This window comes from Amia ocellicauda, chromosome 7, assembly GCF_036373705.1.
Source record: "Amia ocellicauda isolate fAmiCal2 chromosome 7, fAmiCal2.hap1, whole genome shotgun sequence".
NCBI classification, from domain to species: Eukaryota; Metazoa; Chordata; class Actinopteri; order Amiiformes; family Amiidae; genus Amia; species Amia ocellicauda.
The window spans coordinates 36,889,519-36,904,789 of NC_089856.1; the positions used below are offsets into that span (position 1 = coordinate 36,889,519).

Here is a 15,271-nt window from a genome sequence, read left to right on the forward strand (position 1 = left end):
TTGCAAATGTTTCGAATCTCTTGGTTAATCTTTCATTTATTTAATTATTTATATTCAAGTATTATTCTGGGTATTATGCAATGGATTTGAATTCTGAATACCACTATTGATAAGGATGCATCAGTTTCATTATTATTAATGTTGAATATGTTTTTTGTTTTTTTTCCCCAAACACTATTCTACAGATAATTGATCCCTATGTTGAGGTAGAAATCATTGGTTTGCCTGTTGACTGCTGCAAGGAACAAACCAGAGTTGTTGATGATAATGGTAGGTCTTTGGAAGTCCTAACAAACTCTTATAGAGTGTGCTTTGCATGGTACATTTCATTACCCACATTCCCTCATTAAATGTGAAATGGGGAGCATCATTTGCATGTGTTAGTCATAGAGGTCTTTAAATGGGTGAATAACCATTAGTTAAACATCAGGTTTAATTGTGTCAGATTTTTCTTTACTCATGCCATGATTTCAACAACATGCCCAAGGGGAATCTCTTAAGTACAGGACTTCAGTTTTGGGTGACTTGTTTCTCACCAGCCTAAAGTAACATCATTAAACCCGGGCAATGAAATTCTGCTAATGCCATGTTGCATGTACAAATCAGGGGAAGACATTCAAACAGCCCAAAATGTACCCAACAGCTGGAAAATTACAGATGGATGTAAGACATACTGTGCTGCTGTTTGATTCTCTTCTCTCTTTTATATACTCCAGTGGCAGGCAATGGGACATTCCATACTTTTTATCTTAATTTTTAAATGAGGCAGATGTATAGTAAATAATGCTTAATGTATATTGCTGCAGCAGTTCTGCATCTGATCAAACTGCCATGGATGAACCCAGCACCAGCAGAATTCAAGCCATATTTTAAACCCCCGAGAAATTCCAGTACTTTAATTTAGTCTTTATTGCTGTCTTTGTTCTATGGTCAAGACCAAATAAATACTTTGACCTAACCACGAATTGCAAAGTCAAAATGTCAAGTAGAAGCGAGTTCTAGGAACATTTTTATCTCATATTTAAAGATTTTAATTTATTGTTATATTCCAATTTCTACTACTTATAAATCGAAATGCGATCTGGTACAACTTAGTGATTTGCGATTCGTGGGTGGGTCAAGCTTTGGATTTGGTCTAGCCCTAGCTGGATGAACACTGAACATGTTTTGTGTTGCAGGCTTTAACCCTGTGTGGGAGGAGACTCTGACCTTCACCCTTCACATGCCAGAACTGGCTCTGGTGCGCTTCCTAGTCTGGGACCATGACCCCATTGGACGAGATTTTGTTGGCCAGAGGACTGTGGCATTCTGTAGCTTGATGCCAGGTCAGTGCATGGCATTCCATTCTTTTTTTTTTCCAGTGACAAATGGAGGAGGAAACTCTACTTGTCACTTTTGTGGACTTGGTGACAAATTGAAAGAACTCCACAATCGCAGGGTGTTATTTTAATCGCCAGAACAGGGCTTTGTGGTTACTTGCATCTTTTAAAGAGTAGTAGGAGTAGGAACTGTGATATTTGCTTTCAGTACTGTACTTCTCCGTGCTTTCTGTGTGTGCACATATAAATATATGAACATGCTGCTGTTTTGCTCAATTACATCGATTCTTCTAGTTCCTTTTGTCACTGTACACTTAATGTCTGAATTATCCTCCCTGCAGGTTACCGCCATGTGTATTTAGAGGGCATGACAGAATCCTCCATCTTCATTCAAGTAATGGTCAATGATATCTATGGGAAGGTGTGTATGTTCATTTTTACCCATCTGCTTTCAGATCCTTGAATGTGAATAGGCTCCTGCTTCTCTTTTAAATAAGTCCGCCGCTTCAGCATACCAAATTAGCTGCTGCCGGGGGCGAGCGATTCTCTTTGGCTTGTCTCATTAAGAATGGATCAAAGCTTCACAGGCATTAATATCTATTGTGGGAATCTCTACTTAGCACGACTGTTCTCTGGAGTTGCCAATAACTCAGAGCGTCAACACGAATGCCCTAGATTAGCACAAAACAGTAGAGAATATGCAGTGCTACTTTTGACAGAACTGGAAAAGAACTCCATCTGAGTCAAACAGCCACATGCTATAACCTTTTGATATACCTGAGTACCTCTAATTTATATGGATACAATTAGTAACATTCCATGTCCTTTCTTGATCTATTGCCACGTGTAATGACATTAGATTGGTAACAAGGCCGACATTTCAAATGTTTAATTCTTTATTAAAGGTGTTTTATTTTTCTCCTAAATGGTATAATCCTCACCCTTTTTCTTTTTCAGTGGAGTCCCTTAATCCTCAATCCAAGCTATACTATAATGCACTTTCTAGGAGCTTCAAAGGTATTCCGTGTTGCATGCAGTCTGTAGGTGATCACAAAGCTATATCGAGCTCTCCATTTACTGTTGCATGGATTGGCTGCACACGGTCTTTTGTGTGTCGTGTGGAAGAATGCTTCAACCATTTCATTTGAAAATACTCTCTAATTTGTATTCACCCTTCAACATGGACCTTTTACATGGACAGCTGAGGATAAAAACAAGAAATCAGGATTTCAGGAAAAACATTGTGGGCATGACTACAGAGTACAAATGCATTGAAATGCAGGGAATAGTGACATCTGTAGGAGTGTTCTTCCTTACATATGACTGTGGAATAAATGTTTCCCCCTTCTCTTTCTTACCTGTTGATAAATGTTTGAAAGTAGATGGGCTAGTATCTATGACTCACTGATGGAAATGCTACATTTTCAATAATGACTTTTGAAAAACAATACATACAGTACATAAATACAGAAAGACAGACATAACTAATCTAACTGTCATTGGCAAACCAAAGTTGGTATTATATGCAAGCCAAGAAAAATAATAAATATGAGGGAACAAAAGCAGCTGGGAAATGTAACTGAGTGTATGAATATATCTATAAGGCTTCTGTGAAGGACAGTTTAATGCTCCATGTCACAGCTCATAGTTATTCAGTATTTGAAGATCTAGAGATATTACTGTATTGTGCTGAAAGGGATGCACTAATAATATAAAAAGTATCTGTGGGACAACCAAGAAAGGCGAAAGTGGAGATGTATTAATAATTAAATAAAAGTGGATAATAGTCCTAGGTCCCTTATTCAGAATGGCTATTATATAATGCATTGCATTGCATGCTGGTATTTGGGGGAAAGAACCTTAAAAAAAAAATTATGTACAGATACAGCAAGGGAGTCTGTGCTGGTGTAAGATTGACATTTAGATACGTTTATTTTTTCTTAATGAAATATATTTTTCATACTGTCTTGATGACATCAATGTCATTCAGGTATCTCTCTGACTTCTACAGGGCAGGCAGCTAAGAGGAATCAAGGGTCTTTTTAACAAGAACCCCAAGAACGGCTCGGTGGACACCAACTCTGGTTTTCAAATCCGCAAGCGCTCCATCAGTGACCACATACTACGCCGCACGGCCAGTGCTCCCGCCAAGGGCAGGAAGAAAACTAAAATGGGCTTTGCTGAGCCGCAGTGTGAAAGAAAGGACAGCGAACCAGAGCTGGAGAGCAAAAATGCCATGGAGAGCCATAGACCTAAGAGCTCACTGCACAGACCGGTTTCAATGCCTTTGGAAAAGTTGCTTACGGGAGTCCTTGAACTGCCAACAAATGAAACTGAAAAAGTCTCAGAGGACAATGATACGCACTCTGGTAAGTCACCCCAAATGTAGAGTTCAGAGATCTAGTCTAGTCACTGTATGCGTTTTCTTTCTACATAGCATAGATAATTCCTTATTCCTTACTCCAGTTTATTCTTGGCTCAAATTACAGCATGTTTTAATTGTTTTTCTTTTCTTCTTGGCAAGGCATGGAAAAGCCCAAATTATTCCAGCAGGGCTATATTTCTTATTTTCTTGTAAAAATAGTGCATTTTATTTTTATTCTCGTTTAAGATAAATGTTGATGAAAGAGAACGTTTTTATTAACCTAGTTTAAAGAGTGAATTGAGTAGCTCTTTATTTGCATCCGTAGTCAGTAAAGCAATACAAGAATGAGAAATTTTGTTCTGGCTGCATGATCGTTTCAGATGCAGTGCATTAAGTGAATTATGCTTGGCTGTATTACATTTAGAAGTAATGCTACCCAAATAATGATATAAAATAATCTATTTAGGCACAATCAATCTGGCAATATTTGTGATACTACAAAAACATATCCAAAAATGTTGGATTTGTTTTTGCAAAAGTGTTTGAAGAATGCACAGCACACGTCCTAAATATATTTTTACACTCTCACCTTTTCCCTTTCTGAATATTTGACACACCTTTTTTTTGTTCTTTCTTTATTGTTGTGTTTCTTTATAGTACAAAACTGACTAGGATACGCTTGCAGGTAATCCAAAAGCTTATTAAGGTTGCCTCATCCAGAACATCCTCTGCTAATATTACATCATACTTCTGATGTAATAAAAAAATGTTTAGAATCTCTTTTGAATGGCTTTGCTAGCCGCGTCGTCACGTTTGATCATTTCCTACAGAATTGGTGTTTTTAAATTGTTTTACCTGCATAACCTCATACTCGAACCCCTTCACAGTTGTAATTGGTGGCAGCATTCCATTTGTCTTTGTGTTGGGATGGCTTGTGGATGGACCAGAATATTGGTGTATTACCTACAAGAAATGAAATAGAGAGCAGATGTTGACCTTGAATTTGCATTGTTTTAACAGGAAACTTATCTTCTGAGACAGGCCGATTGTGCAGCGTAGAGCGACTTAGGTCTGTCTCCGTGGACCTTCTCTTTGAAACATACCCTTCCCTCCAGTCTGAAGATCGGATGCTCTCCAGTAAAGCGCCATGGGAATCCTCCTTAAGGGTTCCTGTCAAAACTTCCGAAATGGAGAAAGTATCTTACCTTGAAATTGGAGGGAAAAGCAGTGAGGAGTGTTTCGATGCCCCACCTCCAAACGAAGAAAACGTCTCTTTCGACGAGGAGGTTTTCAACGATGACAGTTCTTGTAAAAAAACTATCTGGAGCCAACCCAACATCCCAGAAACCACACCTGAGCACCTGGTATCTACTAAAGATGGACCAGAGGACCACAGTTCTGAACATATACAGGCAGAACTACTGCGAAAAAGAGGTGCAATTTTAAACCATATTACAAATGTCCCATTGTGTTCTGTGTCTTCTGTTGATGTGTCGTCAATCCTCTGCATGGAGAAATCAGAACTCCAGTCACCTTACAAATCAATGCAGGAGAGCACCATCTCCCGGCTTATCGATAACGTTTCTTTGGACAATGAGAATGACACATGTGGCTCAATCTCAGCATTGATTGGCCAGTTTGATACTACCCATGACCAGAGCAACCTTACTGTTGTTTCCAGCATTCAAGGTACTAATAATCACACATTTAGCATAATGTCAGGTTTTTCAAGTACTTTGATATGGGAGCCTAATACACCCCAGAAACCCTGCCTGCCAAGTAAGACCAGCAAAGATGCTTTTCTTGATGCAACATCTGACACAGCTGTGTTCTCTAGCCCGGAGACAACAGATCAATCTGTTTATACCATCCTTAATGAAGACTTCCTGTCACCTACATCTGTATATAATCTTCGAGACCAAACAATACGGAGTATGCAGATTAATTCAGAAGAAAATACACCTGTCGGCAGTTCCTGTACGACCCCTCTGAAAAGCTTCAGTCCAAGACTACGTTCAGATGAGAGAGCCGGTTGGGGACCACAAGGGATTTGCAGCTCAACAGATCGCACTACTTCTGACAAGTTTCTTGTGTTTCCAGACTCTGCCAGCAGCAGCTTAATGGAAGTTGAGGTTAATGTGGATGATGACTCGCAGGACATCACATTGACCTCAACTTGTGCAAACAATCAGTGGACAAGCCAAAGCCCATCACCCTGTAGTGATTCACCACATGACTGGCCCTTAAACAACAGTATGTACCACAACAGCTACCATGTGCCAGATATCAGGCCTGAGAACATTTATCGTAATCATGATGTCTACAGAGGCCTACAAGACCAAAGCTATACTTTACAGGGTAACTACCAGTTGTCAGAAAGCATCCGAACTAAAAGGATCAATAGATTCCAAGGTGACTATCACCTGTCAAAACATTTCGATCCCAGAAAAACACACTCTGTGTTTGAAAGGAATGACTATACGCCCAACTCGGATTGTAATGTACCAAATAACTGTATAGATTACAATGGCCTTGCTGCTCCAAACGCACGTTGCCAAGGGCTGCCACTTCCCAACAGACCTGCCCGTCATCTTTACACTCACCCTGAGCAAGCCCCTCCTGCTGTGCACGTAGCCAAACACCCAAGCCCTGGCAAGTCAAAGAGCCTGGGAGATCTGACATCCGAGGACATATCTTGCAACTTTGAGAGCAAGTACAAGTACATCAGCAGGAGCTTCATCACCCCCAACATGAGGGAGAGAAAGAGGATGTCAAGCCTAACGAACAGGCCTCAGTCTGCGGACCCTTTAACGGAGCAGCTGCGGAGACTGGTGTCTTTCGAGCCTGATGAGTGCAGCCAGCCTGGGCCAGTGAGCCCCCTGAGACAGGACGACGACTCCCCGAAGATCCTGTCTCGAAAGCTGTCATCTAGAAGCCAGAGCAGGGTACGTCACATCGCCAACCGAGCAAAAGAGAGGCAAGAGGCCAGCAAGCAAAAAGTCCCCGACAGCTGCAGCACAGCTGGAGTAGTCCTGCGAAACAAGCCCTCAGCACAGAATCCCACAGTAAACAGACACTCCACTGGTTCCTACATCGCTGGATACCTAAACCATATTAACGGGGCAGGCATGGAGGACAGGGGATTGCCTGAAGGAGCTTGCACATCATTACATTACAACTATAATGATCACTTTTACACTGATGATTCAGTCCTGCAAACAGATTCCGGGCCCCGGTCTGAGCCGGAGATTTACTTCTTGCTTAGGCTGTAAATGAAGTATACAAAAAAAGACATTAAAAAAAAGCTTTGTTTTGTTTTACATACTCCGTTTTTGACACCTTTTATATCTATACATCTCTATATAAATGATGTCCCCTTGTGTAAAGATGTGTTCTATTTTAATAGAAATCTTAGTCTTCCTTAACATTAGGTGTTGTATGTTAGACCGTGCTGTACATATTAGAAAGCAAGTCTGTAATTTATAGTTAAAAAAAAAAGGTAAAACTAAATTGTGATGTTCAGAAAACTGCATGTGAAAAAACATTTTGAGTACTACAGCCTATACATGTAACGCATGACTATGCACAATTTTGTAAATGTTTCAGTCCTGTACATTTTGCACAGTACTCATAGCATTGGATGCAATATAAATTAACATTTTTCCTTTCTGTTGGTCATGAATTCAAGATTTTTAAGCACTTCTGCATATTTTAAAGCAAAAACGTGTGGAGTTAAATACTTTTATTTTTATAATTGCTTTGATACCAACAGCAAATAATTTCATGATGGATAAACTTTTATTATTATTTCAGAGGGTTATAGACAGACAAACTGATGGACACAATTTAGGTGGGGGGATAGAGAATAATGTGGTTTTAACAGCAAATTATAAAAGCTGCAATTCCTGTGTTTGATGCATTCTGGAGACAATATACTTTGTATGGGCCACAAAAAGAGGCAGAACCTGCACATTTTCTTACCAATGCAATAAAATTCTCAAACATCTGAAACTCAAATGAAAAAACATTTATTGATGTCAAATTAATTCACTTGTGTTTGGGATTTCTCAGGACATTGTGTAGTCTTCTGTTGTTCCTCAGAACATACACGTTCAAGTCCCTTTTGCATCAGAAATATCCCCACTCTAAAACTCAAATGAAGTAATTAAACGTGCTGTGTGGGGATTTATTGCTTAAATTCATGACTATACACTCTTTTTAAATGTTTTTCAGCAATGTTCTATTACTTAATTGGTAGAACAACAACAACAACATGATTGTTTTTTAGATAATTAATCTAACCTCATTGTACATGTAATGTATTAGGTACATTTGATATTAGATCTAAGCTACACCTTTGGATAACAGACTTTAGTGTAAACAGCACATGCGGGGATCAACAATGCACAGCATATTCATTGTTATAATAGGTCTAAACATATGACTACAAAGGATCCTTTATCTTTGAAGCAGGGAATCAAATAAATATCCTTTATCTTAATCCTGAATGTAGAATACACCCTGCTGAGAATTTAAAACTAACTGCTTTGAAAAGTGCAAATGTAAGTGACATTTACTAAAGTTTCTTGTACCACCAGAGATTTGCCCCCGAGATATTTACCTTGACTGGATTTTGAAAACAAAATTGCCCCATGTCCCAGTGGAGCTTGGTTATGGTCGCCATTGCACACAATCCTCTTTCCACTTGAGCTTGTTCATGCTTAATGGTGCATTTACACATGGATTCCTTGGAAAATAGCAGCTAATTGCTTGTGAAATATGTAGTAATGTCTCAAAGAGTAAACACCTGAGCCCTGTTTTATACAAAGCAGGGATAATGCAAAACAGGTCCACTGGGCTAGGCTGTCAATTTGTGCCTTCCTCTGTGACCTAAAGTTCAAATGTTAGAGACTTTAAAGAAAAGTTTATGATGTACATGAGCAGCACAGTCTCAGCTTTAGAGTATATATGTTCTATTGTTACTATATTAATAAATATATTGATTGAAACATGTTTATTCTTCAAAACCCCCATGGAGTCACCGATTAGTCCTACTAACTGGAAATTGAATAATCATTGAAAAACTTTTACACAATTTCCAACTGCCCATTAACTCCCCTACCCGCCTCCCACACACTGCTCAATGACAGTCATGCCCAGGGACAAGAAATTCACTCCTGGGAAAGGAAACACAAGCCCTAGCTGGTTGGGCCCATGTGCCACTCCTAGATTCTTTATTAAACTTTCTAACATATAATTTTCTGAAGTCTATTGGGAGGCACTTGATCATTATAAACCTTTGGTATTTGAAGTGTTGAGTATTTTCTTGTAGCTTTTCAGAGGGGCAATAGGCAAAAAGCACCGCACTTTATTTTCTGCAGCAGAGTGCGTGCCATGGCCCTGGATATTTTAACTTCACTGCTTATCCTACAAAGCTTCTCTTCACCTGCAGCCGTACAAGAAGCGTGTACATTGTGGGACGATGCTAGTTTGCCAAGTCTCTACCAGGCTGGGGACGTTATCCTTGGAGGACTCTTCCCTATCTATGACACAGTAGTTGTGAAGGAAGTGTCATATAGAGTTGCCCCAGAATTGTCATACTGCATAAAGTAGGTGGTATTATTAATAATAATAATAATAATAATAATAATAATAATAATAATATTGTAGTAGTAGTAGTTTGATAAGATCAATATTTATTTCAGCATTCTGTAGGAAGCTGAAAGACTTGCTTGAGTGTGTATATTATATATATATATATATATATATGTATATATATATATATATATATATATATATATATATGTATACACACTGTATCAATAATTTTTCAGTACTTATGTACTTATACTAATGTATACGGTTTTATGATTTATAGCATGCAAAAGAAAAATTATAGTTTTGTATCTGCAGTATATATGTTTATATATTGGAGTGTTATTAATATATGTTTTTCTGTTCAAAAGTTTAAAATACAGATCTTTTCGTTGGGCACAGGGGATGATTTTTGCAATAGAGGAGATTAACCAAGATTCTAGTCTTCTTCCTGATGTCAGACTTGGCTACAAGATACATGACAGCTGTGGAAAATATCCCATGGCACTGAGGGGAGCCAATTCACTTGTCAGCAGACAGAGAAACACATATCCCAGCAGCATATGCACTGGATCAGGAGGAGTCTCTGTAATAATCGGAGACACGGCCTCGACACAATGCATCATATTATCTCAAACATTGGGGCCATTTGAAGTTCCTTTGGTAAGGGGCACCATTTTAAGACTAAATTATGGTTAGATGCCAATGTCAATTTTCCTGTAGATTCACCTGATTGTCATGTTTTAGTAAAACAATAAATAAAACAAAACTACAAATATTTAGATATTTTTTGCTAATCATTAGGATTCAGAATTGGTCGTATTTTTTTTCTGTTCTATAGTTCTGGCAAATGATGAGAAGAAATATATCAATATATAAATGTTTTGTTTTCTAATCAATTTCTGTTTTTAAATTGATTTTTTTTCATATGCAGGTGAGTTATTCTGCTTCATGTGCTTGCCTAAGCAACAAACGGGCGTTTCCTAACTTCTTCAGAACAATACCCAGTGACTTTTATCAGGCTCAAACAATGGCATACCTAGCCAAACATTTTGGATGGACCTGGGTAGGAGCCATTGCCAATGACAACGATTATGGGATACTAGGTATTCAGACCTTTGTTGAAGAAGTTAAAAATGCTGGCATCTGCATCGCTTTTTATGAGACTTTGTCTCAGGTGTACACCCAGAGAGACGCCGTCCGCATTGCAGGTGTCATTAAACGGTCGACTGCAAAGGTGATAGTGATCTTCGCTTGGTACCTAGATGTGGAGTTTGTCTTGCATGAACTTGTGAAACAAAACATCACGGATCGACAGTTCCTAGCTAGTGAAGCTTGGAGCACCAGTCCCTTAATTTTCAACACAGACTTATCTTCTGTGACAATGGGTGTTCTTGGTGTTGCTGTCAGGCGGGTGGACATCCCAGGGATGCAGAACTTTCTTGTCAATCTCCATCCCTCAAAATTCCCCAACAATGTATTTTTCAGGGAGCTGTGGGAAACATCATTCAACTGTAAATTAGAGCAAGAAAATAATTCCACATTAAACAACCAGCCATTATGTAGTGGATCAGAAAACCTACAAACTGTGAAAAACACTTTCACCGATGTGTCCCAGTTACGAATTACATATAATGTTTACAAAGCTGTGTATGCTGTCGCCCATGCATTACATAATCTGCAGGCATGCAAAAACGGAAGTGGCCCCTTCATGAATGGATCTTGTGGTGATATTTACAATTTGAAACCTGGGCAGGTACTTAAATCAATTTAAATCAATATATTATGTTAATGTTTCAGAGTAATGAAAAATGATTTTTTTTTTACAACTATATTCAGGTTTTTGGTTTTTAGCGTTTTGAAAATTCAAGATCTTGAGATGTTTTAGTGACTTTCAGTGGATCATTTTTTAACAGAAAAATTGATACACCTGTGTATGAAAAATTTAAATTATGTAAAAATCAGAATGCTTTCTAGGCTTAACAGAAGTGCAGTACTGATCTGTGTTTAATAATTATGTTTATTTTTTCTGTTTTAATGTGTTCACAGCTCATGCATTATTTAAATCAAGTACGATTCACCAACAAACTAGGAGAAGTTGTTTACTTTGACAAGGGCGACAGTCGAGTAGTGTATGACATTGTAAACTGGCAGAGGAGCCACACCGGGTCTATGGAGTATGTCACTGTTGGACGGGTTGATGGACCTGAATGGCGAATCAACGAAACTGCTATTGTTTGGACTACAGGTGTCAAAAAGGTATTAGTACTAATTGTTAGGACAGCCTGCTTGCTCATGGGAAGACTGAACAGATGTCTAGCCGCTATTGTGCATTTTTTACATTAGTGTAACTTGAGAACAAAGCAGGATGCATGCCCTCTTTTGTCTGCAGTTTATGAGGTGGCTTTGTTTTGCACAGCCTATATTTGTATTCTCTTCAAGTTTGCAGGCCTGACGGAGTGTCCTGAGCTTACCATATGTTAGCTAATTTGCTGAAGTCATGTGATTATGGAATACTTGCAGACATCACTTTTGGATCTGCTTTTAACCCTGTACTGTAAAAGTATAGCTTGTGATGTAGGAATAGCAAGAATTGGACATTGACTGACTGCATCAGGGATTGAGCAGATATGATATGAAGGCACACATTAAAACCAAAATGCAGATTGCAGGTGACATCAGCCAGTGTTAATGCTCCTTTCCCACTGTCTGTGAGCAGGTACCTGTATCAATCTGCTCAGAAAACTGTCCCCCAGGAACCAGGAAAGCTGCCAGGAAAGGGGAGCCCATTTGCTGCTTTGACTGCATTTTTTGTGCAGATGGAGAAATCAGCAACACCACAGGTAAGATATATATCGCAGCAAATCAACGGGATTTCAGCTGTTGTCTGCTGTTACAATCGCAGTTTTACTATTGTGCTGTTTGTTGGGCAGTGTATGTTGAATACATATTTATTTTACAGATTCCCTGCAATGTGACAAATGCCCCTTGGAATTCTGGTCCAATGTCTACAGGAATGAGTGCATTGCTCGAGCCATTGAGTTTCTCTCATTTGAAGACACCATGGGCATCACGCTTACCACTGTAGCTCTGTTTGGGACAAGTGTGACCGTGGCGGTAGGGATCGTCTTCCTCTATTACAAAAACACCCCGATTGTCCGGGCAAACAACTCAGAGCTGAGTTTCTTGCTGCTGTTCTCCTTAACGCTGTGCTTCCTTTGCTCCTTGTTCTTCATTGGAAAGCCATCCATTTGGTCCTGCAAAGTGCAACACATGGCCTTCGGTGTCAGTTTTGTTCTTTGCATTTCGTGTATTCTCATCAAAACTATTGTGGTCCTGATGGCTTTCAAGGCTACTCTCCCGGGCAAAGATGTAATGAAGTGGTTTGGGCCCACGCAGCAGAGGGGCAGCGTTGTTGTCTTTACATTAATCCAGGTTGTCATCTGTGTGATCTGGCTTTCCCTCAGCCCACCACAGCCGAACAAGAACACCAGCTATCAGAGTTCGAAAATTATCCTTGAGTGTGCAGTTGGGTCTTTTGTAGCCTTCGGTTGTGTGCTGGGTTACATCGGTTTGCTGGCTGGCATCTGCTTCGTGTTGGCTTTCTTGGCTCGAAACCTGCCAGACAACTTCAATGAAGGCAAATTCATCACATTCAGCATGCTTATATTCTGCGCAGTGTGGATCGCTTTCATCCCAGCTTACATTAGCTCTCCAGGCAAGTACATGGTAGCCGTGGAAATATTTGCAATTTTGTCTTCCAGCTTCGGCCTCCTAGGGTGCATCTTCGCCCCAAAGTGCTACATTATTTTAATGAAACCAGAAAACAATACCAAGAAGTTTTTAATGGGAAGAGGTCCTGTCAACAAATAGCTGCATCATCAGTTGAATTGTGATCCCATGCATATAAAACAAGTAAAAAAAGTAAGAGCTGTATTTTTGGAGTTTAGTGTGAATGGTTGTGCTTTGTTTTCTGTTAATTGTGTGTTTATCAATGAGTTGCAGTGATGCATATTCAAATAGTGATACACAGAAGATGTATTTGCTATTAATATGAGAGTAATGCAGTGTGGAGGGAATGGGGACTGGTACATCATATTTAGCAGGGCTTATAGTGTATGAGCCTGTTGTGGTGATGCAATCCCTCTGCGGTACAAAGAGAGTATACAAAGCCCCTGCGTCAGGGGAATGGTATTTTCGCGTACTCTGATTGTCGCTCTGTTGGAGGAACAGTGGGGAGCAGGCAGTCAGAGGTGTGTTTGAGAGATGACGGTTGGAATCTGGAATATGCACACACACCAATATTCAAAGCATAAACCACTATTTTGGCAAAACAGCCCTTGAATTAATATTACAATGATAAATCGACAAACTTTTCACAAACACTTTCTATTGTAACACACTTTTTAATTATGATGAAATTTGTAATACAAGTTCAGAAAACATGGGGGGAGAGATCATTAGTGGGCTAATCTTTGGTCTGTACACACAATTGCATTTGATTAAAGATCCATTGTGTTTTATGGTCTGTAAAATCTCACACATTCTACCCATTTTAAGCTGTAAAAGCTTTTCTCACTGATGCAACATTTTTAATTACTCAACTATCAGACTCAATTTAATAATTTACTAAATTATTTACCTTCATAATTACCTTCATAATGTAATTATAGGATATTAACATTTACTGGCCATTTATAACTCAACTCTTCTGTTTGTGCCTATGCCAGAACCAGCTTTCCATTCAATAATAATAACAGTAGGATTAAGTTAATCAGACCACGGTGTAACATATGAGAGCAACTAACCATGCATTATACAGCTGACATTGAGACCATATCCCCGTAGATACAGCATTGTGTGTTCAGATAAATAGGGAGTGTTGTTTGAGCTCAGGGTGTACAGAAAGCTAGACTTAATGAAAATAGAAAAAAAACGTTTTAGATCTGTTCCTCAGAATGTATTTACATTCAATGCATGTGCAAGTAAATTTGTATTTATAATTTTGTTTTGCCTTTTGCATAAGTCTAATTTGTATTACATTTAAGGTAGGACTTGGGTTGGGTGACTTAGGTTTCATAACGAAGAGTGGATTGGGCATAGCTTCACTTTTTGGTGTTGAGTAGGGTTACGGGTCCGGCTATGTATGTAAGTATTAGAAGAGAATTTTTTTTCTTATCCTTTTACCAGTAAAAAATGTTTGTTATCTTCTTTTAATTTTGATCTTTACAATAACGTAATTAACAAAAATACTTTTAAAATTAGTTCCTTAATATGTTTTATTGAATTAGAGAATCTGAATATTTTTTGGGAAAATGAATCCAATAAAATTAACCCTGTGCATTCATCACTATTTGAATGTTTGTGTCTTTTTCAGCTATTATATCATATATATCATGTATATATATATCATATATATATATCATATATCTCATATATACCTATATATCATATACAGCTCTAGAAAAAATAAAGAGACCACTGCAAATATTTACTAAATCAGCATCTCTACATGTATGGCAGCCATTCCATTCCATTCATATTTTTATTTGGAATTTGGGAGAAATGTTGTCAATAGTTTATAGAATAAAACAAAAATGTTATTTTTACCCAAACACATACCTATAAATAGTAAAACCAGAGGAACTGATAATTTTGCAGTGGTCTCTTAATTTTTTCCAGAGCTGTATAGTAGTTAAATTGAGATCCATATCTGTCAGTGTTCACACAATACACACAGTCTTATTATTGTATTATCATTACAGAATTATCCATCCATCCATTTTTGTAACCACTTATCCTGGTGAGGGTTGTGGGGAAGCCAGAGCTGATCCCAGCAGACATAGGGCACAAGGCAGGAATATACCCAGGATGCAAACTCCACACAGACACAAACTCCAAGCCAGGACTTGAACCCAGGCCCCCTGGAGTTGTGAGGCAGCAGTGCTAATCACCGCACCACTGTGCCACCCCATTTCAGAATAAAATCAAA

The 15,271-nt window shown here is 38.7% G+C and overlaps 2 protein-coding genes across 7 annotated transcripts in view; both read left to right on the forward strand.

Moving 5' to 3' along the window:
* The window catches only part of plch1 (phospholipase C, eta 1), a 57,927-nt gene extending 50,232 nt beyond the window's left edge, over window positions 1–7,695 (forward strand). For 3 of the 6 annotated variants that reach the window (XM_066709462.1, XM_066709463.1, XM_066709464.1), the window contains 6 exons: window positions 186–270; window positions 1,179–1,325; window positions 1,661–1,740; window positions 2,277–2,336; window positions 3,331–3,688; window positions 4,705–7,695. In XM_066709462.1, the coding sequence (XP_066565559.1) occupies window positions 186–270; window positions 1,179–1,325; window positions 1,661–1,740; window positions 2,277–2,336; window positions 3,331–3,688; window positions 4,705–6,956 (2,982 nt within the window). In that variant the 3' untranslated portion in view covers window positions 6,957–7,695. Of the gene's footprint in view, window positions 1–185; window positions 271–1,178; window positions 1,326–1,660; window positions 1,741–2,276; window positions 2,337–3,330; window positions 3,689–4,341; window positions 4,370–4,704 lie in introns of all 6 variants that reach the window. The other 3 variants (XM_066709465.1, XM_066709466.1, XM_066709468.1) reach the window with 2 other exon arrangements.
* A 2,085-nt stretch (window positions 7,696–9,780) lies between these two features.
* Window positions 9,781–14,451, forward strand: LOC136753863 (extracellular calcium-sensing receptor-like). The gene is made up of 4 exons (XM_066710246.1): window positions 9,781–9,942; window positions 11,329–11,538; window positions 11,999–12,122; window positions 12,242–14,451. Exons 1-4 carry the CDS (start codon window positions 9,781–9,783, stop codon window positions 13,150–13,152), a joined length of 1,407 nt encoding a protein of 468 aa, XP_066566343.1. The 3' UTR covers window positions 13,153–14,451.
* The last annotated feature ends 820 nt before the right edge of the window (window positions 14,452–15,271 follow it).

Excerpts from the sequence above, each read along its gene's own strand:
- LOC136753863 (XM_066710246.1), top strand. The coding sequence starts at position 9,781 with ATGGCACTGAGGGGAGCCAATTCACTTGTCAGCAGACAGAGAAACACA. Across the intron at positions 9,943-11,328 it reads GGCCATTTGAAGTTCCTTTG|CTCATGCATTATTTAAATCA; the intron begins GTAAGGGGCACC and ends ATGTGTTCACAG. Across the intron at positions 12,123-12,241 it reads AGAAATCAGCAACACCACAG|ATTCCCTGCAATGTGACAAA; the intron begins GTAAGATATATA and ends TTTATTTTACAG.